Genomic DNA, 25337 nt, shown 5'->3' on the forward strand with positions numbered 1-25337 from the left:
TGCCCGGAACGAGTAAACAGGCAAACATGTGAAACATGCAATTGGAATACAGTATGATAGATGAAGTTATTGTGGGATGAACAAGTGTCAGGGGCCTACCTAGGAGATAGGGACAAACTCTCTGGGAGGACTGAGCCTTTCAAAGAAGAGACGACATTTGAGTTGGGCGTTGAAGAATGATAAGAAAGTGGTGACCGTTACAGAGGGAACAGCTCTTTGCGAAGGAATGGGGGAATGAAAAAAGCGCCATTGTTTGCGGGAAAGGTTGGTGTACTTAAGACATCTGAGTCAAGGGGAAGTGTCTAGACACCAATGTGGTAAAGTAGATTGGGCTGAGATTCTGAAGGGCGCCATATTTCATATTAAGAAGTTTGGGCTTTAACTTTTAATCAGTTGAGGCATTTAAAAAGAAGAGGTGCATTAGTGTTTTGGAAAAAACTAGTAGCTCTGTGGAAGGGTCTGTTAAGCAAAAAATAAAGGGCCCAAATGAGAGGCAACAGGAATTTATTTGAGATCAAAGAATAGCTATTCGGGAAGCAGTGATTCAGGTATCAGAACAAGTGGTGTTCTGATTAGGAGATAAAGGCAAAAGGTATTTATGAGAAAGGGAAGGGGAACAATTACGTCAATAGAAGGAAGGCATTTCTATTGGTGCAAATAAGGTAACATCGCGATGCTAATTCCAAATAGTGTTTTAATTTTCAGTCTGATAGTAATCAGTCCGGTAGTCATGTCTGCTTTTTTGTTGTCCTTTTTAAAAATTAAAAAAATCAATTCAATTACAGTTGACATACAACGTTGTATTAGTTTCAGGTGAACAACATAGTGATTAGACATTTATATAACTTACTAAGTGATCCCCCGATAAATCTAGTACCCAGTCTGACACTGTACATAGTTATTACAGTATTGACAATATTTACAAGCAGTTCTTTGGGGTACAGTGTTTCTTTGGGCCCAGTCCAAAGGTTGTTTTGCCCTGTTGTAATAGTCTATAGATTTGAGGTATAAGACGTGCAAAGGCAGTTCCTCTGAGATGGTAGCTCTGGCTCCATTTTAAAGTGCCTCTGCTTGTTACTTTTTTACAGGTCTCAGGGCAGGAAGACCATTTTAGGAGATGCATGCCCTAATTCACATAATGACCTTCTGAGTCACAGTAGGCCTCAGAATCTGTAGAATTAGTAAATTTCCCAGGTTATATGATCAGAGAAGTTGGAAAACTTAAAAACAGAGCATTGGACATAAGTGATGTGGTTTCTAGGACCAGTTTTGCTACTGACCAGCTAGCTACCTGAGCTCATGCAAGTCCCATAGTTTTTATGTCTTGAAAATTGAGGGGTTTGGACTAAATAATTACTGTAATTCTTTCCTTCTATAATTCCGTGCTTCTAAACGAAAAGAAAAAATCCAACCTTAATTGAGCTACTTTTTACTTATAATGGCTACATTTTTTCCCTTCTGGGTCTTCTTGACCCTTTGTAAAAGAAAGATTTCCTACTCCTATTCAGGCATTTCTACTTTTCTCTGCCTTAGTGTGAATATATTTCCCAGATTCTCCAAATTGCATTTGGATTGTGTTAAATGAGAGCGGTCTCCTTTGTCTTATGCCTGCTTTCTACCACGCATATCTTCTTGGTTCCTAAAAAGGTAATAATGCCAGTTCTCCATTAATTTATAAGGAGCAGGAAAAGCTCCACATGAATATTCTAAAATCATAGGTAATTAAAAGAATAATTAAATTATATGATAACTGCAAACTGCCAAGATTGCCCATCATTACGTTACCCCCTCTAAGGAGTAGAGAGGTGTTTGTTGGGGGCTGACTTCAAGCACATGTGCCTAAAACAGGCATCAGCCATGTAACTGGGGAAATGCTGCTTAACTTTTTCTTCCTCTCAGAGGGTTACACCAGGAGATAAGAAATAATTAGTACTCCCTAATTTATGTATGTGATTGATGTACTTACGTGTTGTAGGCTTGTTTTTCTTCTCCCCTACAAACACAGCAACATTAAGTTGACTGCTGCTTGCAGGAACCTATGACCCACTCATCATTAATTATTATCCCCATTTAAGAGAGGAAGAGGCAGATAAAGCCCACGGGTAGTTCACGGGCTTTAGAATTAGATTTGGAATTGCATGCTGGCTTCATCATTTACTGAATTTAAGCAAGTAATTGAACCTTTCAGTTTCTTCATGTGTGAAATGAGTACAATAGCATCTGCCTTGAAGGGATGTTGTGAGGATTGTTAGTATTACCAAAGGTATCTAACAGTCTCTGGTACCTGGTAAACTAGTCTACGAGCTCCTCTGTGTATGAAGCTCCCGGTATAGAAGAAGGACATGTTAGATTCTCAGTGAATATTGAGCAAGACACGTAGCAACTAAGCACTTAGTAAATGGTAACTGTTATGATTACATAAAATAAAACAGTTGATTTTTTTAAAGTAAAATGTATGTTGCAGTTTTAAAATTTTCAATTGTTATTTCTCTGCAAGTACTACTCTGCAAGTAGATAAGAAGAATTGTTAAACATGAGGTACTCCTACAACAGGACAGAGACAGTTGATGTGAACATAACAGATATGTAATGGTGTGCTTTCAAAGCTTATTGGTTCCAACAAGTTATGTTACCACATTCAGATGTTACCACTGTCGATCAGATGTTACATACATATATCCATGTATCCACGTTATAATATAGTACATGCATGCCTGGGTGGCTAAGTCCCATGTACCAGGTGAAGAAGGGTCTGTAATACCAGTACCTTCAGCTTCACTGAAGAGAGTTGCCCTCCCTGCCCATTATGTTATTTGATTTATTCTTTGGTTTTATTTCAGGATTATACTTGTGATTATTAAGTATCCATTATGTAGCATTCTGTGGTATTTACAGAATACATGAGGACTCGCCAAAGGTCCTAGAGAGATGTTCTGTAACTTTTAGTCTTAGATCTAACTAATTAAGGCTTTGTGACTGTCGGATCCTATTCCTTATGTCTTTTGTAAGTCGGCTTTCTCTCCAACCTATTTTTGTAATTCACATGTTTTTATGCAGTTATAGAATGCATCATAGGTAATACTTTTGGAGGATTTTCTCCCACATTTAAAAATTATCTCTCAGTTACAGAGACCTAATAAAATAGGGGCTCTTGCTACTGCATATCTGTAAGTAAATAGTTTCTTTGCAGGCATAAAGCTTATTTTGGTTTAACATTACTGATGATAATTTAAAATTGGGGAAGTAAAAATGTTATGCTTGTTTGTAGAATTTTTATATTTGAGGAAGTTGATTTATAAGACTTCCTTCTGTATTCAGTTTTTTTAACTGGAGACATCACAATTCACCCAGTCTCACAAACTGTAATTCTGGGAGTTGTCTCTGATTTATTTTACTCCATAATCCTTTATATCTAAACAGTCCCTGAGTTCTACTTGTTTTAAACCATTCATTGTTTCTCCAGTTCATCCCATCCTCTCTTTGTGCTGCCACTGTTCTAGATCACGTACCAGATACTGTTCTCATCTCTTCCCTAACCGATCTCCCTGCTTCAGGCTTGCCCTTCACAATTAATCGTCTTAAGTGAAATCTGTCCCTCTTCTTAAAACCTTGTAAAACTTGTCAGCTCCAGGTTCAAATCCAAGGTTCTTAACAGTACAGTTATAACTAATTCTTACTCACCCTTTAAAGCTCAGTGCAATACCTGTTCAAGGAGTTTTTGACCACCCCTCCCCTGTTCACATTACCTTTTGAGAAGGAAGTGAAACAAGCCTACTTGTGCGTGGGTGAAATTTCTTCTTACCTGAGAAGTGTACAGCGAGAGGTGAAATGTAAGTGGGGTAACAGGTTTAAAGTTCAATTGCAGCAAAGCTTACTAACATCTGAAGAATGTGCACTTTGAGAGGATGGTATACAGTGGTCACATAAAAAAGCTGGGAGTCAAAAGAGTAAACTTGGCGGTGCCATTCAAAATCTTATTGGGAAAAGAAAAACAAAACAGAGAAAAAGAAAAAAGAAACAAAGGAAACCATTATTGGAGGTTTGCCCATCCCTGTCGCCCAGGTCTGGCTTATCTCTGTGGCACAGATAAATGTATCAGACTGTTGCTGCCTGATACCATTACGCATCCTAATCACAATTAAGTCCCTTTGCTCACCACACAACAATCTGGTCCAAACTTAGTGGCTGATAGTTGGCTTGATAGGAAGAAAAGCTGCTGTTGGTTCTGTTGGCTGTTAAATTTCTTGTTGTAAATCAACAAATTGGATTTATATACCAGTTTTTTGTTTGTGGGACTCACTTTTAGTGATTATGCTGGTTAGTCATATTTCTCCTTAAGCACACTGAATTCACTAAGGGACGGTACCTTGTAAACACCACTTGGCAGCTAATCAGCCAGGCCTTCTGGTGACACCATCAGCCATGATGGGCAACTCTTTCTGCTTTCTTTGTTCAAATGGCTTGTACAAACATTTTCCCTCAGGTTTCTAAAAATACTAATATTTCAATGATTTGGTTAAATAGATGAACTACTGAGTGCTTTTAATATAGTAGTGTTTTTCCGCCATGTTATAATCCATGGTTTTAATTTCTAAGTACATTACTATACATTTGCTACGTCTTCTCTCTCCCTAACCGGTTCTACCCTTGAGATTCAAGGAACAAATTTTGAATTTATTTATAGTAAAATAATGAGTTAAGGGTTCAAAATTATATTGCCCTCTCCCTTCCTGGACACCCAGAAAGCCATTTATTGAAAACCCAGTATGTCTCAGGCAGTTTTCAGGATTTTGTTTAATACTTTTAAAAACACTCTGGCAAAGTATTTTTACAGATGAGGAATCTGAGACTCAAAACGTTTAAATAACTCTTCTATGGTTACAGCTAGGAAAATAGCAGAGATGGGATTTAAACCCAGAGCTGAAAAATTTCCAAATTTCCTTCTCTTCAAGTGCAGAGCACTTGCTCAGCAAAATTAATTATGTTTAAATAAACATATATGTTTTAATAATTACTTTTAGACCAGTTTTATAAATCTATAGAACTTGATTAAATAGCTGTGTTACATTTGTTTTGGATATTTTCTTTGGGGATTTTTTAAAAGAAGAGTATTATGGGTTTCATCAGTATTGTGCATTACCTTATACAGTTTTATAAGAAATACATTTTGCCTACATAAAGCAACTTTCTCCTTTCCCAGATTAGTGTCTACAAAATTGGTTCATACCAAGGGTTTCTTTATTCAGTATTTGCTAATAAATATGTGACTGTTTTTCTTTTACATGGTTCCATTTCAAAAGCAGAACCATTATCCGCAAAATCTCTTACCCTTCCCCAAAAGTAAATTCTGCCTGTTCAGCAGCAGCAGAAGCTCTGCATTGTTTTCTGTTGGGAGTGTGAGCTGAAGAGGGCAGACATTCCCTCTGCTTAGCGAGTGCACTAAGCTGTGATCTGCCCTTGTTGTATTATTAATGGCACAATGTTTTCTGTTGCAGATGGCTGAGAGCTAGCAAGGAAAATTCAGGACCATGATGGCTCAGTTTCCCACAGCTATGAATGGTAAGCAGCCTTGTGCTTGTGGCAAGATAAAGAGGTGATGGGATTTTTTTTTTTTTTGTAGAGGTTATAAAATATTCTCTTATATATTTTCCCTCAAGCTTATAAATGCAAAACTTAAAGTATTTTTGTTGAAAATATTTGGGTAGTTTATTTCAAAATACTGCATATAGCTTCTCTTAGAATATTATGCAGTAAATCCCGCAACTCAGTACCAGCATGTTCTGCAGTGTCATCTGGAATGTGTGCTTGCCTGAGAGCAGTTAAGGGTAACTTAAAGCTGTGTCGTGTTGGGTGCATCAAACTGGAGGACGAGGAGTGCTGTAAGGTGAAGAGTATTAAAGGTGTTTGTGATGGGATGGTTAAAGACTGATTAGGCCAATAAAGATTCATTTAGTAATAGACATAAAAAGTTGTTTTCCTTTTATAAAGGGTTATGTATGTCAACACACGTAATTGTTTAATAGGAAGCATTTTAAAAGAAAATGTCTAACTGCAATAATAAAAAGTTTTTAAAGCTTTTTTTTCTGATTCTAGTTTTAATTCATTTCCCAAGTACAAATTAACCGCCCTTAGTAAGTGTTAAGTTACTGTGTGTCATTTAGAATTAATTGGCGTTTGCACGTTCTCCCCGTGTCTGTGTGGGTTTTCTCACGGCCTCTGGTGTCCTCCCACATCTTAAGACATACACGTGAGATGAATTGGTGTGTAAATTGTCCCAGAGTGGGTGGGTGTGTGAGTGGCCCGTGATGAGAGGGCATCCCGTCCAGGGTGGGTCCTGCCTTGTGCCCTGAGTTGCCAGATGGGCTCCGGCAGCCCACAACCCTGAATTCGAAAAAGCTAGTTGGAAAAGAATTCTCTTACTTGTTTTTATTCCTCTTTCTTAAATGTATGCATACTCGACATTTATTTCAATGTTTAATATTAGATGTGTTTTGCATCTCTATTTAGAATTTTGATGACATTTTTGTGACCTGTAGGAACTTAACTCTTGTTTATATTATATTAATTAGTCTGTGGTAACACTGGTTTCATTACACATCATTTTGCTGAAAGTCAGTTTCCAAGAATGTATCGATGATTTACTTGGATGACTTACCTAAATGAGGACTTACTGTACCTGCCCAGTCTTTCTTCATTTTATTTCTTCCTTTTCCTAAACATTTATGTATCACTTTGTGGCTCATTGCATTATATGTAAAAGAATAAAATTGGAAACAAATGAAATGTTCAATACCCAAAAAATCATTGCTTGAATAATTGTCCAAAATGTTGGACAGTTAATTTAGGAGTAGTAAGATATAGGGATAGAGATAGAAATTTTTTTAAACTTCTGAAGAATTGATAGCAAATGTAGACTGTGGTAACCTCCTTAGTTTATAAAATAGCTAACGGTTGAAGATAATCGTGTATATATCTAACTTAAGTCCAATTCAGGGTTAAAGATTTTATTGAGAGAAACATCCATGTACATACAGCACAAAACCTTCACAAGCAGTGTTGGCTCCTCTGGTATCCCCTCAGTTATAGATTATGCTAGTGTTTTAAAAGCCCAGTACTATTGGAATTTGTCTCTTAAGTGCCCTAGACCAAGCTGTTTGTTCAAGTGCTTCTGACATATCCCTCAAATTTTGCCGTCTCTTCTTCATCATCCTGAAACTAACCACAGACTTTTTTTAGACTTCTTTGGTTCTTACAGAGCTGTGCTAATATAGTAGCCACCAGCTACATGTGGCTATTTCAATTTCAATTTAAATTAATAAAAATGAAATAAAATTAAAAATTCAGTTCCTCAGTCACACAGCACACTTCAAGTGCTCAAACCCAGACGTGGTTAGTGGCTACTGTATTGGACAGTGTAGATATAGAACATTTACATCATCTCAGAAAGTTCTGTTGAACAGATCTTCTTTTCTTAGTCCCTTTGATGCTTCACTTCTCATCTCCTTAACAGAGCTAAAAAAGATCAGTTCATTGTATTTTTCCACTTGTGACTCTACTTCTGGTGTCTTCTGCACCAGCAGGATCATCCTTGCCAAAGCTTTCTTTAATCATGGTAGGTTTGCTTTCTGCTTTTCAAAAACTCAATGAAATTGTAAATACAGAGAGGATGATCTGTGAGCAATCAGGTGATAGGCAACAGGCCGCTTCACAGCCATGTTGCTAGCAGGTGATATTGTAGTGCAGTGCAGCTTGTTTCGGCCTCCAAACTGCAGGTTTGAAGCCTGGTGAAACGAGTAAGACCTTCTGCAGCCCATGACAGTGGCTGTATCCAAAATCTGGAAAAGGGAAGGAGGAAGGAGAGAACAGGAAAAGCTAATGGCTCTAGCCAAATGGAAAAGAAATGCCATTTTATTTTAGAGCTTTATTACCTTTTTAAAATTTTAGAGCTCATTACTCTTTTCAACTGTGTAATCAAGAAATTTTTGTTAAGCTTGGCCTGAAGAATTAGTGTTGTACTTCATTTGTAACAACCCAAGCATGTATATTCAAGTCCCCACAACTGAAGCTTTAGTTCTGTCTCGACAAGTATTCCAGTTGTGTTGTAGAAATTTGAGTTAGTACTGGTTCAACACAGATTATTTGACTGTTATTTTAATATGAGGAGTCCAGATTTGATAAATATTTGTACATTACTTAAAAATGATTCCTTATCATAATGCTTTAGAACATTTTTATTCTGTAAGTTACATTAATCGTGATATTTAATCACGATTGTTGCATGTGATTCTTTTGGCTAGTGGAGTCCCTTAAATATTAGAAAGTCTGTGAGTTCCTTTAAGGGGTTCATTTTATTCATCTTTATGTCCCTAGTCCTTACACACACTGTTGCCCCATAAATGTTTGTTGAATGAATGTATGTGAAGGTGTCAAGGTTGCTGGTTGGCATCCTGAGGAACTAAGCAGTAAACATTATCAGGTAGGTTGGTTAGCCACTATGAAGACAGGGAGCCAGGGAAAGGTGAGGAGATACTAGTATATCAGAAAATGTTAAAATGTGATCAAGATTGAGCGGCAGTCCTTTTGATGCAGCAGAATTCTTTGTAGTCTTAGGATAGCAATCTGTCACTGCCCGGGGATCTGCAGTGATGTGCATCAGAGCAGCTCAAGCCTCCCTAACCAGACTATCCAGGCTTAAAATAGCCTTATGGTTTCTGACTAAAAAAGCCTCACTTTCAGTTTTTTCTGGTAAGAGTACCTTTACCAGAAGGGGAAGAGCCTGAGAAGGATTTTAATGCTCTGACTTCTTAATTATATTGTTCTCTGGGATTGAGTTGAGTAAGAAAACTAATTTATTGAGCACCCTCTATGTGGCAGGCGTGTAGTAGATGCTTTATGTTCTTGTTTGGTTTTATTTTTAAGTTGGGTTTATTTAGGTATAATACAGCCTATTTAAGTATCTAGTTTGATGAGTTTTGACAAATGTATACAGTCATGTAAAACAGGATATAACATTTCCATCACCTAAAAGGTTCCCTTGTGCCCCTTTACCCTTAGCCACTGGCAACCACTGATCAGATTTCTGTCCCTATAGTTTTGCCTTTTCCATTTCATATAAATGAAATGCTACATACAATGTCATATAAAGGAAATACACAATAGGTAGCCTTTTGTGGCTTTGTGGCTTCTTTCACTTAACAAAATACTTTTGAGATTCATTCATGTATGTTGTTGCATATTATCTTTCTCTTTTATTGCTGAGTAGTAGTCCATTATATAAATGTGAACCACAATTTCTTTATCCATTAATCTGCAGAAGACATTAGGGTTATTTCCAGGTTTTAGAACTTTGGATATAATGTCTAAATCTGCTATAAGCATCAGAGGACAGATTTTTTTATTTGGAAATAGGTTTTCATTTCTCTTGGGTAAACCCAAGAGCTTATTGCTGGGGTGTTTGTTAAATGTATATTTAACTTCATAAGAAATGACTAGCTGGTTTTCAGATTATCTCATTTTGCTTTCCCACCAGCAACGCATGAGAATTCCAGTTGCTCAGCATCTTTGCTCACAGCTTTTTAAAATTTCATACTTCTGATAGACATGTAATGATGTCTTATTGTGGTTTCAATATGCATTTCCCTGATGATCAGTGATACTGAACATCTTGTCATACGCTTATTTGCTATCCATATATCTTCAATGTATCAATTCAAATCTTGCCCATTTTTTTAGGGGAGAACTTTGTCTTATTGAGTTGAATAGTTATTCATATATGTTGGACATATGTCCATTATTAAATATATTTTGCAAGTATTTTATTCCAGTCTATAGCTTATCTTTTTATTTGCTTAACAGCGTCTTTAAGAGAGCAGAAGCTTTAGATTTCAATGAAGTCCAAAATATCAAGAAATTTTAATGGTTTGTGCTGTTTGTGTCCTAAAAAGTCATTGGCTAATGCAGTCACAAAGATTTTTTCTTTGCTTTCTTCAAGAAGTTTCTTAGTTTAGCTCTTACATTTAATTCTATGATCCATTTAGAGTTCATTTTTGTACATGACACAAGGTTCAGGTTCTTTTTTTTTTTATATGTATGTGCAGTTCTTTCAACACTATTTGTTGAAAAGACTATTTTTCCCCATGGAAATATCTTCAAGTCTTTGTTGAAATCAACTGACAATATATTTGTGAGTCCTTTAATTATTGTCAAGGCAGATAGTTTAAGACTCTAATTAAGCCTACATTGGTCTAATCCTGCCTTTAATTAACATTTGTCAACTTTGTTACCTTGTGCAAATTATTAATCTCTCCATGCCTCTGTTTTCTCCTCTGAAAACAGTGATAGTAATAGAATTCTTGTGAAACTTAGAATAGAAACAATGAATATAAAGCTCTAAGAAAAGTGCCTGACATATGCTAAGCTTCTTTGATGTTAGCTTTATCAGTTTGCCAACTTAATAGATGGAAAATTGTATTTAGTGCTATTTAAGTGTAGTTATGTTACAAATTTCAGGTAATCTTTACAACAACCCTGTGGAGTTAGATAATCTTCCTATCTTATAGATCTGGCAACTAAGATACAGAGGATGTGAGCACCTTATCCATATACCCTGGGAGACAGTGTAGTGCAAGGTTTAGGCTCCCTGGGCTCTCATCTCAGCTCTGCCACTTACTAGTTGTGTGACTCGAGCAAGTTACTTTACCACCACGGGTTTTCGTTTCCTCACTTGTAAAATGAGGACACTAATAGTACCTGATTGATAAGGTGCTGATGGGAGTCAATGAGTTCCTGTATATAAAGTCCCTGAAAGACAGGGCTCAGTAAAGGTGAGCTGCTTCCATCGTTGTCATCCATTTTATTGTCATTGATCATCATCTTTGTCGTCATCGTCATTTTTCCAAAGTCATATAGTTGTAAGTCAGTCGATAGCCACACGACTTGCCTTCCTAGTCACAGAAATCATAACAGGTTAATTAATTTATTTTATATAAACTGATAAACCAAGTAGATTTCTTACTATGTGTGTGGTATTTCTTTATTTAGAAAGTGTGTGGGTGTAGCTATTTCAGGTCCTTAGTTCTTTAGTACATCTGTTTCTTCATATTTAACTCTAATCTTAAAACTTCCCTTTAAGAGAAGATGTTTATAGATTTTTTTTTTCAAATCCAGTCATTTAGGGCTAAGAAATATGTGTTAAATCAAATCCATCTTAGTATTTCAAATTATAGTGGGCACCTACATTTCAGTGATATGCATTCCTGGAAACAACTTTGTAAGGTAGGTTTTTGTATAATCTGGGCAGCAAGTTTGTTGTATGAGTTTATATACCTAAACATACTTGGTTTCTTATTGGTCGAAGGTAAGTAAACTTGAAAAGGCAGGCACAAGTGAAGTATGGGTGGTCATTAGCGATTTTGAATGTCTAGAGCTCTGAAAACGTCCTCAGAGGGCTGGTATGACCATGTGTGAAGGATAGACAACAAAAAGATGTGTAAGTGACCTTGTGTTCCCCCCACGTCCCGACTTTGCCTCTCTGCTTGTTCTCTACTCCCTCTTTTACTCATTCAGGTACTCATTTCTCCATCACTTCTAAGTGTTTGCTCCGTGCTGGCTACTCTGATGGTTCTGGGGATAGAAAAACAAGCACACAAAGCTCCTGTTCTCCAAGGGCTCATAGTCTGGTAGAACAGATGGACAGAAAACAATTACAGCACCTTTCTAAGTGCTCTGAGAAGCATGGAAAAGTCTCTTGAGAATCTAGAGGAGGAAGCAATTAATTTGACCTGCAGGTGTCAGCCACCTCCTAGAGAAAGTGACATGTGCCCTGGACTAAAAGATCAAGTTTGAAACGGAAAGGGGGTGATATAAATGGCAGTCCGAGTAAAGGGAACACAGGTCACGGGATGCGAAAGAGGATGTTATGTACATGGGATTTGTTAAGGATTTACTTTTCGGAGATAGGGATATATTACTAGCATTCCTTTTATCTTGGGTTTCTGTTTTGTTTCTTCTCTTAAATATTAAATAAGTTTATAGTCATGTCACAGTTAACATTCTTTTCACCTATTTGTTATATAATCAGTCTTCAGCCACCAGACACCGCCTTTGGGCAGCACGGCTGGCTAGCTGTCCAGAGGGCCAGATGGGTAAATGTGGAGCAGAATATTCTGCCGAGGGACAGAAAGAAGAGGAGGCAGAGTGCAGCCCTGCTTTGTACGGGACGGTGGTTCTCAACCCTGGCTGCACAAAAGAATCACCTGGAAAGCTTTTTACAAATTAAGTAGCTTGTGCCTCATCCCGCAGAGATTCTGATTTAAATGGTCTGCTGGAATAGCTTCCCCCCCCCCCCCCCGCCCCGAAAGCTCCGCAGGTGATTCAGGCAGGGGTTGGAAACCTCTGGTGTAAGGCATTGGCTAGTCAAGTATTGCCTGCGACATACTTTATACTTTTGAAAGCACCTTTACACACACCATTCTTACAACTCCTAGGTAAGAAAATAAAGGTTGAGGAGGGTAAAAGACCTGCCCAAGTCCCAAAACTCGTTCGCACACAGACGGGAGCAGAACCGCTACTCTATTCCTTTACGCTCCACTGCTGCTGTTAACTATGAAAGGAAGGAGTGAAAGGTGTGTTGGGAGGTAGTGGGAAGTTGAGAGACTGGGTCTTACTTGCAGAGCAAGCGGAAAGGATTGTATAAATCATTGTTTACTTGTTGTTCATGGTTTGAGAGCATCTCAAACACGTTCCGGTGTAACAAGCCACTCTCGATTTTAACACCTCTGCTAACAGAAGAGTGCTTTTCGAGGCAGATGATTCCCTCATCATACAGCCATACTTCTCTTGAACACAGTGGTCCTAATTCCTATAGGGATATCAAATAACCACTTGGTATTCGACGTAACAACTTTTAAAAATACTTTAAGTTGCTATCATGTCTTCTTTAATCTCTGATTCCTCAGGCTTCATATCTTTAGTTTTTTCACTGACAAAAATAGAAAAGTAATTCTAGACCCCTCATTTTGAGCACCTTTTTTCTGGAGCTTCTTTGTTCTTTCTTTTGTTACATGCACTCCTAACAACACTACGTCTTGTTTCAAGGTAGTGATTTAAATTCATATTTTCTCCTTTTCTTTCCCTGGATCCCATTTAAGTTATCAAAGAAAACATCTTGTTTTTAATCTGAGGTAGCTTTAGGAAGTAGAAAAGGCACTATCAGTGTACCAGAAACTTTGAAGAGTTTCTTGAAATTACGGAGCAGATTAGATTGGATTCAAAATATGCATAGGAGTTTCATGTCCGGTGAGTAAATGGACTGATCTTTTCATTAGAGCTCTAGAATAAAGGGGGCTAGAATCCAGAGTAGCACATGGGACTGAAGGCAAATCGAAGGAGTTCCGTGACTCCACCAGATGGAACAGTTTTCCACAGAATTCAGTCTCAGACTTAATGGATGTAAACAACGCTCTGAGTAAAGTGGGAGGTTTTACAGATACGTAACATGTAAAATGATGTTGCAGAAATCAGTTGAAATTCTAATGAATACCAAAACAAGGGGGGGCTAACGTGTCAGTCTAGAATAACTGGGGGCCACAGACACAAGGGGCGTTTATACTTACTCGCAGGGTGTTTCCTGTGGGCATCAACTGGGTGCTCACCAGAAGACGAGAGAGAGCCCCCACCTCAGTGTTGCAGGCAACTGAGAGGAAGGGAGGGGGCAGACACAGATGCCATGCATTTCCCTGCATCCTTTTCTCCTATTAAGCAATACCCTTAAGCCACTGATAGTCACACTGGAGAGGGTCAGCAGACATTCCCCCCGAGGACACAGGCAGAGACTTGTTGCTTCTAGGGTAAGAGCAGAAGAAAAACCTCTCTACCACTGAGGGTGGGAAAGGTTACCCAAGATTCTAGACTAATACCTGGCAGAGGTATCTGCTCCTGCTACTACTGAGGGAGAAGCAGGAAGGTCCTTCCCAAGGCCAACCACAGACACAAGGAGGAGTTGGGTGCCACAGCGTGGAGGGGCAGGAACACGGAGAAATCCACACCCCTGGGCCCAAGTGCACGGGGCCTGCCTAAGGCTGAGTGCGAATCACGTCATTCAGTAGTCAAAGCCACGTGGGGATGGCAGACTCAGCACTCAGTTAAATCTAAGGTACTTCCAGCAGTTGAGGAGAGCCACACCAGGGCGTTTTCCTGGGGAAGAAGGCTCCAGGGGCAGTTGTGAAAGAGAAGAGGTCATTTTAATGCCTCTCCTACTCTCATGCCTCTGTGTCTGAGGTGTTCCCTCAGCAGATGCCTGGCTGTTGCTCTCCACCTCCACAAAATCTAGGCGTCCCATTTGGCTACAACTTCACTGTGATCCAGAAAAGTGCAAGAGGGACAAGGACATTTTTGTACGCCCGAGCAGAATGAACTTTGAATCCTCTAGGTCTCTTTTTAGCTGAGCTGCCTGGAGCTGGAGGATGTACCAACCAGGCCTACCCTCTGTTGCTGTTAGGAGAAAAGAAAGACATACATGTCCTGTCCAAGAGTGGTCAGGGTGGAATCCTGAATTTTCACAATAGGTCTGTATGTCCCCCGATCCCTTACCTTTTAGTCCTCATCATTAGCTAGGACACAGCTGAGGTGAGGATGATCCTTTCTGGGGACACCTCCTTCTGTGTCTTACTTTAGGGAGTGTGGGCCAGGAGGAGGTGATAGAAATGGAGTCAGACATCAGTGCATTGTTGAGCAGCTTTTGTGACAAATTATACATCAACATCATAGTGCAACTGGTCCAGAAAGCTGAAAACATGACACAGATCCGTTTCAAGGGCCACGGTAGTGTGGACATTGTGGGCTGATTGGTAACCTGAAAAAGAGTCAGCAGCTTGAGGCGCCACCAGTAGCCAGAGAGAGGGAAAAAAGTGCAATGTAGTCAGTCTGCCAAGAGCCAAAGGGGGTCAATGTCCTGTGCAGTGAGACCCCCCCCCAACAGCCCCCCACACCCACGCACACCCACACCCAATCGGGAATCACAAGGCTGGCATACAGTGGTATCCTCTGCCTCACACACACCAGTGAGACTTAATCAGTAGCTTGGTTTCAGTCTAAATCAGAGAATGGGCCTTTACCATGAGTAACTACATCAGTGATCTGGACATTCAGTTAGCAGTTAAACGTGTTTTCAGTTTGCAGCCCCAAAGAGGGTGTCCTTACTCTGTCAGTGGTAATTTTCCATGTGGCAAACCAAACAGCTGGGCCATTGGCAACAACCCAAAAATCTGAGTTCTGCCCACTGAGCAGAATGACCGTGTCTCCCTTTGGTGATGCATAACTCTGAGACTGAATGGTTATGGCAGCCCAGTGGACACCATCAGCTTCAGCTTCTCTGAACCAGGCCTTGGCATTTCAGGGAAACTCACTGATTCAATAGCTCTGCTTCAGACAGTCAAGTAGGAATAGTATCTCCTCAGAGAGCTAGCTGCCACCATTTTTGTGTAAAGCCAAGATGCTGTTGGGCCCAGCTTGTCTGTGTTCTTGAATATTTGACAAGCAAGGATTTGGGGTCCTTTTCACCTTGTTAGTTGTGGAATTCAAGTTGGCCCGCTCCTAAAAGGGACTAGCAGGCTGGAGAGGTGCTAGGCCTCCATGGATCATTCATTGAAACCCTGGAGGACACGTCCAGGTGGCGGCTACTTCCCTTTGCTGAAGGTTCCAGGTAGCAGAATCCTCAGTCACAAAGATTTGCGTTGTCTCCAATACCCAGAGTCCAATTTTGTTGGAGATTACCAGCTAGTCTTGCTGGTGGAAGTTTTTAGTTTAGCTAGTAGTAGTATACTATTGTTAATTTATTTGTTTTGATAAATGTACTATGGTTACGTAAATTGTTAACATAGTGGAAACTGGATGACGGGTATATAGGAACTCCCTATTATCTTTGTAACTTTTCTGTAAACCTAAAATTATTCCAAATTAAGAAGGTTGTTTTAAAAAGTACTAGATGGCTCTCCATAACTTCCAGTGTAACGGTCAGACTCTTGAGGACCCTTTGCAATTAATTCCTCCTACCTACGCGTATTGCTTACCACCTTCTCACATTCACATGGTGCTTTAGCTATTAGTCTAGTCAGTGCCTTTTCTGGACTTCTAATGCTATGTCCTTTTTGTGTGGAATGCTCTTATCCCACCCCTTCATATGATAAAATTCAAGCCGAGCTTCAAGGCTCTGCCTCAGTCTTACTGTTCCTGTTATCTCATCCTTGTTGCTTCTAACTCGATATTAGCACAGCTTTGTATATATTTCTACTTAGGATGCTTCAGAGTTGAACATTATAAATGCTGGTAGTCATTTTCTAGAGTAAGAGTTCCTTGAGGATGGGAATAATATTCATCTTTTTTATTTCCAGCATTTATCTGTTGCCCATTTCCAGTGAGTTGTATATAATAATTGTTCAGTAGATATTAATTAGATGAATGAGTGAAAAGCCTTAGGGTTATGCTATATATGGTCATGATAGAGATTTATTCTTTGTGTCACTCAGGTATTAAGTACTGTCATTAAATGGACATTTGTGATTCGTCATATTTACATGTTAGAATTGTATGTATTTAAGCATTCTCCGATATACACTGTAATTTCTTTGTCTTCCATGTATGTTATAGGAGGGCCAAACATGTGGGCTATTACCTCTGAAGAACGGACTAAGCATGACAAGCAGTTTGATAACCTCAAACCCTCAGGAGGTTACATAACAGGTTTGTGCTTATATTTTATTTGTGACTTATGCGCCTTTTCATGTAATATCTTATAATTAGTTTTTATTCAACTGCCACCAAATTTATATTAAGTGATAAAATTCATATCAAGATGAAATATTGCCATTTCCAACAACATAGATGGATCTGAAGAGTACTATGCTAAGTGAAGTAAGTCAGACGAAGAGGACAAGAAACATGATATCATTCATATAAAACAAAAAGCAACAAATGAAGAAACAAAAAAATCTCATAGATACAGACAACAGATTGGTGGTTACCAAATGGGAAAGATGGTAGGGGGAAGACGAAGAAGGTAAAGGGGATCAAATATATGGTGAAGGAAGGAGACTAGGCTTTGGGTGGTGAGCACACAATATACAGATTTCATATTATAAAGTTGTACACCTGAAATGTATATAATGTGATTAACCAATGTTACCTCAATAAATTTAATAAAACATAAATAAGTGGAAAATATTCATATCAATAAGAATTCTAGAATTTTAAAAAGGTGGCTTTCTTATTTTACCTGGAACCATCTTAATTTGTTGTTTTGCATTTGGCGTATGGACTATCTTTTCCTGATCCAAAATGATATTCAAGAATTTCAGTTTAATTGTCCAGTTTCACTTTTAACATATCTAGTAATTTTTCAGTTTATTTCTTAAGGTAATAGAGATTTCTTTTCCCCAAGCAAATTTATTAATGTGCTTTTAATATGTTGTTCCAATTACTAGTATAATGATCAGTATTACTAGAATCTAGTAGAAATATATATTATATCCATTTCATTTAAAAGTAATCTAGAATTTATTTTCTCTGGAATCTGTTTTCATAATATTTACCCCTCTGTCTTTGAGTGGCCATACCAAGCAAGCATTGACTGTTCCTTGTTTTGGAAAAAGACCTCCAGAACCAAAGGAGGATTAATTTCGGTGTGTCTTTCCAATTTTTTTCTATAAATGAAACTTTTTTTCTGTGCCAAAGCACTTTCGTGCTTTACTTACAATAATAGTAAGTGTAATGGCTACTATTTAGCAGGTACTGGTTCAGATACTGTGTTAAATGTATGATCTCATTTAGCCTTCACAACAACCCTATGACGTAGCCACTGTTGTAGTCTGTATTTGCAGGTGGTGAAGCTATAAATGTTATTAGAGAGGTTCTGTAACTTGCCCAATGCTGCAGAGAGGGTTAGTGTTGATCTGGTTTTTGAAACCTCAGACAGGCTTTGGAATCCATCCTCTTAACCATTATAGTTTAATGTTATTTGCACTTGTATAATAATTCTGTGTTTTGCTATGTATAATGCACACTTTTTTGCCCAAATTTGTGAGGGAAAAATAAGGATGCACATTATACATGGGTAGTACTAATTCTGTATCTATATAAATGTTTTTAATTCTTTTATTTATGCTTATGGGTTAAAAGTGTAACTCTAGAAATCAATAATGATATCTGTATGCAAAATGATACCCTGGAATACGATAATTGGTTTTGTTGAACTTCTGGTAAACTTGCAACAACAAAGAGTTCTTGGCCTTCTGTGATGCATAAATATCATAAATTTGTTACCGATGCATAAATATCATAAATTTGTTACTGATGCATAAAATTTTGTGCACCTTGTATCTGTTCCTGTGTTTTGTAATTGTTACGTAAAATTTCTCTTACCATAATATGTTAAACATAAATGCTAAAATTCCTTTATAATACAAAAAAAAAACAAGTTCCTAAATATAAACAAATAAACATTTGAATTAAAAGGAAAGATTATTTTTCCCTGAAAATTTGGGCCAAAAATGTGGGTGCACATTATGCATGGCAAAATACGGTGTTTTGTAATTGTTATGTAAAATTTCTCTTACCATAATATGTTAAATATAAATGCTAAAATTCCTTTATAATACAAAAAAAAAAAACAAGTACCTAAATGTAAACAAATAAACATTTGAATTAAAAGGAAAGATTATTTTTCCCTGAAAATTTGGGCCAAAAATGTGGGTGCACATTATGCATGGCAAAATACGGTAACTACCTTACCTGATATCAAGGTTGGGGATTTGCTTGCCCTACTTACAAGTGAATAACTTGTGTGTTACTGACTCATGGATGCCTGCAGAATACATGAGATTCCTGAGTCAAAGACAAAACACTGTTACTGATGATAGAGCTAACAGCATGAGCATCGGCATGTTCCCTTGTCCCCTAAGTCACACAGGGACCATGCAGAGATCCCAGAATGATGCTACACATGCAGTGCTTGTGTTACAGGAGAGGAAAACTGAGCTTGGAGGAACCCACCATCCATTTTAACAAGTAGTAAGCAAGCTTACTCTTTGTCCCAGAGGAAAATATTACCTGGTCCTTCAAGATATCTCACTGCAATCCCAATTCTGAGAAATGACCCACGGAGAGAGCAGTTAGGATCTGGCATTCTTGGCATACACTGCTGGATGTATACGATTGTGAGAGACCCACCAAGGGCTCTCTCTCCTAACACCTGGTATTTTATATTTAGAACACTTCTAGGGGAATAGTGTTTTTAACTATAAATGTTATTAAATAGGAATATTATCAAATAAGACCTCAATTGCTGTGGGAAAACTGAAGTGAATAATATAATCTTTTATCACTGATTAATGCATATAACCAGTTGTGACTTTTTTGTTTTAGAATATCTACATCTTATTAGAATAATGTCAATAATTTTATGTGTTTCTGTTTAATTTTTTAATGATTGAAATTAAAATTATAATAAATCAATAACACTATTATTATTGCCATTGTTAGTATTCAGAGACATTGAAGTAATTCCATTTACTAATACACTGCTTGATTTTTGTTTTTATTGCCTTCAGGTGATCAAGCACGTACATTTTTCTTACAGTCAGGGCTGCCGGCTCCTGTTTTAGCTGAAATATGGTAAAATGTTTTCTTTTGTAGATGATCTTAAATTTCTGATAGTCTGGTTTTGTTTTTAATACAGTTTAACATAAAGTTGTTTTTACTTGTAGTTTTTTATTAAGTAAGAGTATTTCTACAGCTTTTCAGAAAATAAATTTTAGTGAGTAAATGACTAAAAATCAGTTGAGGTTTTATTCCATAGGACAATTCTCTAATTTCCTTAGAATTTCTGTGGAAAGAAGATGTGTACATTTCCATTGAAAAACACTTCTTTATAATTTGGCAGTCTCAAAATCTTCTGTTACTTTGTAATTGTTTCATTTATTTCATCTAAACCCAAAATTATCCCTTCTTTCCCATTCCTACTGTAAAGAAATTGTTCTTTATATATAGGGTTTTGTTTTTTAAGTTATTTACAATAAATGCCAACACCTACCCCAGTTTTCTTTCCACTTGGACTATTCCCATGTTTGGCAAAGTGCCAGGCACATAGCAAACATTCAATAAATATTTGACCAAATGAATATGTTTAGAATAATTATACTCTTGAATATTTTTTTTTCCATTTGTACTGGTGGAATTCCTCTCAAAGATCTCTAGATTCTATATAGACTAGCGGTATTTTATTAGATGCTATCTCTGGTCAGTATTTCTTAATGTATAGGCTTCAGCTTTTTGAGATACACACACATACACATACACTTAATGAAGTAATGGTCTGTGTGTGAATACTGTGTCATTGTTTTTATTTTATCATCATCCTCAAAAGTAATGGTGACCCTACATACAGTCTACCTACCTCACTGTCCTTGTAGGGCTTTGTCAGACCTGAACAAGGATGGGAAGATGGATCAGCAGGAGTTCTCCATAGCGATGAAACTCATCAAACTGAAGCTGCAAGGCCAACAGCTGCCCGTGGTTCTCCCTCCTATTATGAAACAGCCTCCTATGTTCTCTCCATTAATTTCTGCTCGTTTTGGTATGTATTAATTTAATTAGCTGCATTCGATGGTGAAACTTGATTCCTAGGTATAATATTTGGGGATCAGAAAAGGATTTGTCGGGGGATCAAATATATGGTGATGGAAGGAGAACTGACTCCAGGTGGTGAACACACAATGGGATTTATAGATGATGTAATACAGAATTGTACACCTGAAATCTATGTAATTTTACTAACAATTGTCACCCCAATAAATTAAAAAAAAAAAGAGAGAGAGAGAAAAGGATTTGTCTGCATGAAATGACAATTCCCAGATTCCAAGTTCACTTTCATGTCTGAGATAAGGGATATTAAATTTAGTGTCATAGCTGGGGTGTCCACGCGTCCCAGTTTTCCAGGGACAGTTCTCATTTATGTCTGTTGTTCTAGCATCTAATGTGGTTAGTGTTCCTTTCATAATTCCCAGATGGATGATAAATTATATGATTCCCCCTCATTATAGCTGATCCTAAATACTATTCTTAATTAGTTACTTCTGTGCTTTGTGTGAGTAACAGAAAAAATATGAACAGCTTTAACTGTTAAACCACTTTAACACTTGAAGTGGTTTAATTTGGGGGATAATTTAAAATTATACATACTGTAAGTAGAAATTAATTTAAAGGTTAATTAGCGAGCTAATTTTAGGGCTAAAAGTTGAAGACTCTGTGCTAATTCATTTACATATTCATGAGAAATAACCAGTTTTCCATTAATTTTGATTAGCCAATTTCTTATATGTGAGAAGCACTCATTGGAATGAAACATTCAATTAGATATCTCTGTGTATCTGAAACATGTTCCTACACTCCAGATGCAAGATCTTAAAACACTAATTTCTTTCACTATTGCAATGAACTCTAGAGATAAATACCAAGTCATTGTATGACTATATGTATATAGTATACTTAGTATTCTGCGGTTAGTAAGTGAATAAGAGTCATCACCTTGTTCTTTCGGGTGGGGGTGGTTTGGGGGTGATAGAGTGTGTGTGTGTGTGTGTGTAATTCAATAGCACTGTATTTATTATCCACAGACAAAGACCCATGTTTGATCAGGTGATATATTCTCCCTTTGATGTTAAATGAGAAAAGGCTGCTCAGTTTTGTTCATGACACTTGAAGAGAAGTCTTACTCCTTAGCAGGCATTCCCTTAGTTCACAAAGGTCAGAATATTGATATTAAAAGCCGTTTACCTCCCTCACCACTGAGGCAGAGCTGCTCTCGTGAAGTTTTGAAGACTAGATAGTTTGCCCGTAATGTTTCTGTAAATACAGGGTCTGCTCCCTGTACTGTAAACTTATTTTCTGGCATGTGTTTTATAATTGATTCACTAGCACTAGAAGCTGTGTTCCGTTTTGTCTGTAGGAATGGGAAGCATGCCCAATCTGTCAATGCCTCAGCCATTGCCTCCAGTCGCACCTATAGCAACACCCTTGTGCTCGGCGACTTCAGGGACCACCCTCCCTCCCTTAATGATGCCCGCTCCCCTGGTGCCTTCTGTTAGCACGTCATCGTTACCAAATGGAACCGCCAGTCTCATTCAGCCTTTATCCATTCCTTATTCTTCTTCAAGTAAGTACTTTATGTCTATTGAGTCACTGTTTCATGTAAAGAAAAAAAGTGTTATATTCACGTTCCAATAGATAAAATTTTACTTCATAATTTGTGATATTGTTTAGTGTGAACCTTTTTCATTTTTATTTTTCTTTCCTTTCTTTCTTTCTTTTCTTCTTTTTTTTTTTTAGCATTGCCTCATACGTCATCTTACAGTCTGATGATGGGAGGATTTGGTGGTGCTAGTATACAGAAAGCCCAGTCTCTGATTGATTTAGGATCTAGTAGGTATGAATACTTGAAACTTTCAACTTTCTGTGCTTTCAATAAGGAGTATTTAACAAATGACTTTTTTTTTTAAAGCTCTGAACTTATCCAGGTTTTACTTTATAAAGGCCAAATGTAAATACTTAAGGTACATTTACTATATATAACCCACATAAAGTAATTTTTTTTATTTTTAGAATTATTAACTGCCTGTGGTATTTTAGTTTTCCATATAAATTAAAAATATTCTGCTGTATTTTTAATCAGTCAGTTTTTTGCCCAGAGCTACATATTTTCCTTTAACAAATGTATATGTTTCTTAAAACATCTCATAATCCTTGTACATTATTAATTTCTTTCTTGAGCGATTTCTGCCGATTGAGTGTCCTTTAATTTCAGAAAACAAAAAAAGCCTCAATGTTTATTCATCACCTCTTGTATAAGTCACAATGATATTTCTTAAAATTAAAAAAAAATTTTTCCAATTACAGTTGACATTCAATATTATATTAGTTTCAGGTGGACAGCATAGTGGCCAGACATTTATACAACTTACAAATTGATCCCCACAAGTCCAGCACCCCCCAACACCATACATAGTTATTACAGTATTACTGACTGTATTCCCTATGCTGTACTTTATATCCTTGTGACCGTTTTGTGACTGCCAATTTATATTTCTTAATCCCTTCACCTTTTTTACCCAGTCCTCCAAACCCCCTCCCACCTGGTAATCATCAGTTTGTTCTCTGTACCTATAAGTTTGTTTCTGTTTTGTTTGTTTATTTTGTTTTCTAGATTCCACACATAAGTGAAATCATATGGCATTTGTCTTTCTCTGACTTATTTCACTTAGCATAATTCCCACTAGGTCCATCCATGTTGTCTCACATGGCAAGATTTCATTCTTTTTTATGGCCGAGGAATATTACATTATATACAGAGGGAGCCCAAAAAATGTATACACATGTTAAGAAAGGAAAACACTGTATTAAAATTGTAATACTCAATATATACCAATAACAAAAGATGAATACAAGTCATGTGTATACATTTTTGGGGCACCCCTGGTATATGTACCACATCTTCTTTATTTAATTATCACACAATAATACCCTTTAAAGCAATGGCCTAGAAGAACGTTTTGTCTTTAGGAATGGGAAGCATGCCCAATCTGTCTATTGCTAGCTTAGACACTCACTGATTGTGTAACCTCATTTTTTCTTAACATCACTGAGCCATAGTTTATAGTTTGCCCATCTAAAAGGTGGGACAGTAATACCTTTTAAGTTTGTCATGAGGATTAGAAGTAATATGTGTAAAAGCCCCAGCACAATATGGGGCCTGGCACATAGTAGGTTCCTGGAATATGATAATTCTATACTTCCCATGGTGTTTGCTTTCCTAAGAATAAGGATAATTGCTTAAAGTTTTTTCAGTATCAAATAAAAAAGCAATTACTACTGTAGTATAGAAGGTATGATTCTTAACATCTCTGCCTTACAAAGTTTAATTAAATGTATTTTGTTTAGTAACATAAAAATTTTAAATAAATTTTTGTTATAGCTCAACTTCCTCAACTGCTTCACTCTCAGGGAACTCGCCCAAGACTGGGACCTCAGAGTGGGCAGTTCCTCAGCCTTCAAGATTAAAATATCGGCAAAAATTTAATAGTCTTGACAAAAGCATGAGTGGATACCTCTCAGGTAAGCAGCCTGTGGTGCTTAAGAATGTGAGAGAGTTCATATTTTTATATGGACTTCTATTGAAGAACTTTTATTTGAATTGGTACTTTGTAGCTTATCTAAAATTTTGACGTCCAAAAAAATTTAGCAGGCATTGGAAAAATACAAGTAATGTAAGTGGTATAAAAATTCAAAGATGGATATCACTTGATTGTTTCTTCAAAGTTCTTACAATCAAGTTGAGTACACAGATGTGCACCCAGTTTTTTGGAAAAGAGCCTTCTCCCTGGAGAAGATTAAACCTCATCCTCCAATGCAGTGAACAGAGAGCCTCACATGACAAGAGGGAGTATGTGGGACTTAGCCTCAGCTCAGTTCCCTGAGAGCCCCCTTCCTCACTGGGTCTTTTCTCTGTTTGCCCTTCATAAAACCTCGTGTGAGCATGGCTCACCCTCTAATGCTCCGACCCAAATGTAGCCATAAACCTTGACTTTAGATCCCCATAGAATATTTGAGTCCATGCTAGAACAACTCTCAAACTTAGTAAATTGAGGATAGTGGAGGGGATGTAAACAGAGGGTAATAGGCAGCTAGAGTTCCCACTTTCTAACTTTCCCCTATCTTCACTCAGCAGTGAATTTCAATTTAGGCAGAGTAAAATAAGTGTTTAAAAATAATAGAGTTTAAAATGCTAGAGAACATAGAAAGGGAGGTATTAATACTGACATGATCAGATGAAACATAGGAAAGGAACATTTAAGCTTGATCATGAAAGAAAGAGTTAGAATTTGAACAGATGGACATTGGAGGTGAGGGCATTTGAGGGTGACAGAGAAGAACCCTTAAGAGCAATAATTACATGGCATGTTTAGAGAATGAGAAGTAATCTATGAAATAGGGGTGTGGGGTCTCTAGTCACGCCGTGGGGCAAGGGAGCAGTAAGATTTTAGGAATTGATTGGACAAGCAAAAATGTAAGGTATTTTCTTCAAAGAATCATACTTATATGATAAAAGCATTTAAAAAACAAGGAAATTAAGCACACAAAATTCAGGATAGTAGTTACCTCTTCTGGTGACATGGAGTTAAAGTCAGGGAACACAGGTAGATTCAAAGCATTTAGCAATGATCCAGTTTTTAAGTTGGGTGGTAGGTTCATGGGTGACTTTTATTATTATACTCTATACCTTACAAATACAG

At 37.4% G+C, this 25337-nt stretch overlaps 1 protein-coding gene across 6 annotated transcripts in view; it reads left to right on the plus strand.

Moving 5' to 3' along the window:
* ITSN2 (intersectin 2) overlaps nt 1-25337 on the plus strand; it is a 123965-nt gene that overhangs the window by 19356 nt on the left and 79272 nt on the right. For all 6 annotated transcript variants that reach the window (XM_033124600.1, XM_033124602.1, XM_033124603.1 and 3 more), the window contains exons 2-8: nt 5496-5559; nt 16645-16737; nt 19602-19665; nt 20463-20626; nt 21998-22204; nt 22378-22474; nt 24020-24159. In XM_033124600.1, the coding sequence (XP_032980491.1) occupies nt 5529-5559; nt 16645-16737; nt 19602-19665; nt 20463-20626; nt 21998-22204; nt 22378-22474; nt 24020-24159 (796 nt within the window). In that variant the 5' untranslated portion in view covers nt 5496-5528. The remainder of the gene's footprint in view (nt 1-5495; nt 5560-16644; nt 16738-19601; nt 19666-20462; nt 20627-21997; nt 22205-22377; nt 22475-24019; nt 24160-25337) is intronic.

The sequence above is a fragment of the Rhinolophus ferrumequinum genome, chromosome 13 (assembly GCF_004115265.2).
Source record: "Rhinolophus ferrumequinum isolate MPI-CBG mRhiFer1 chromosome 13, mRhiFer1_v1.p, whole genome shotgun sequence".
Lineage (NCBI taxonomy): Eukaryota > Metazoa > Chordata > Mammalia > Chiroptera > Rhinolophidae > Rhinolophus > Rhinolophus ferrumequinum.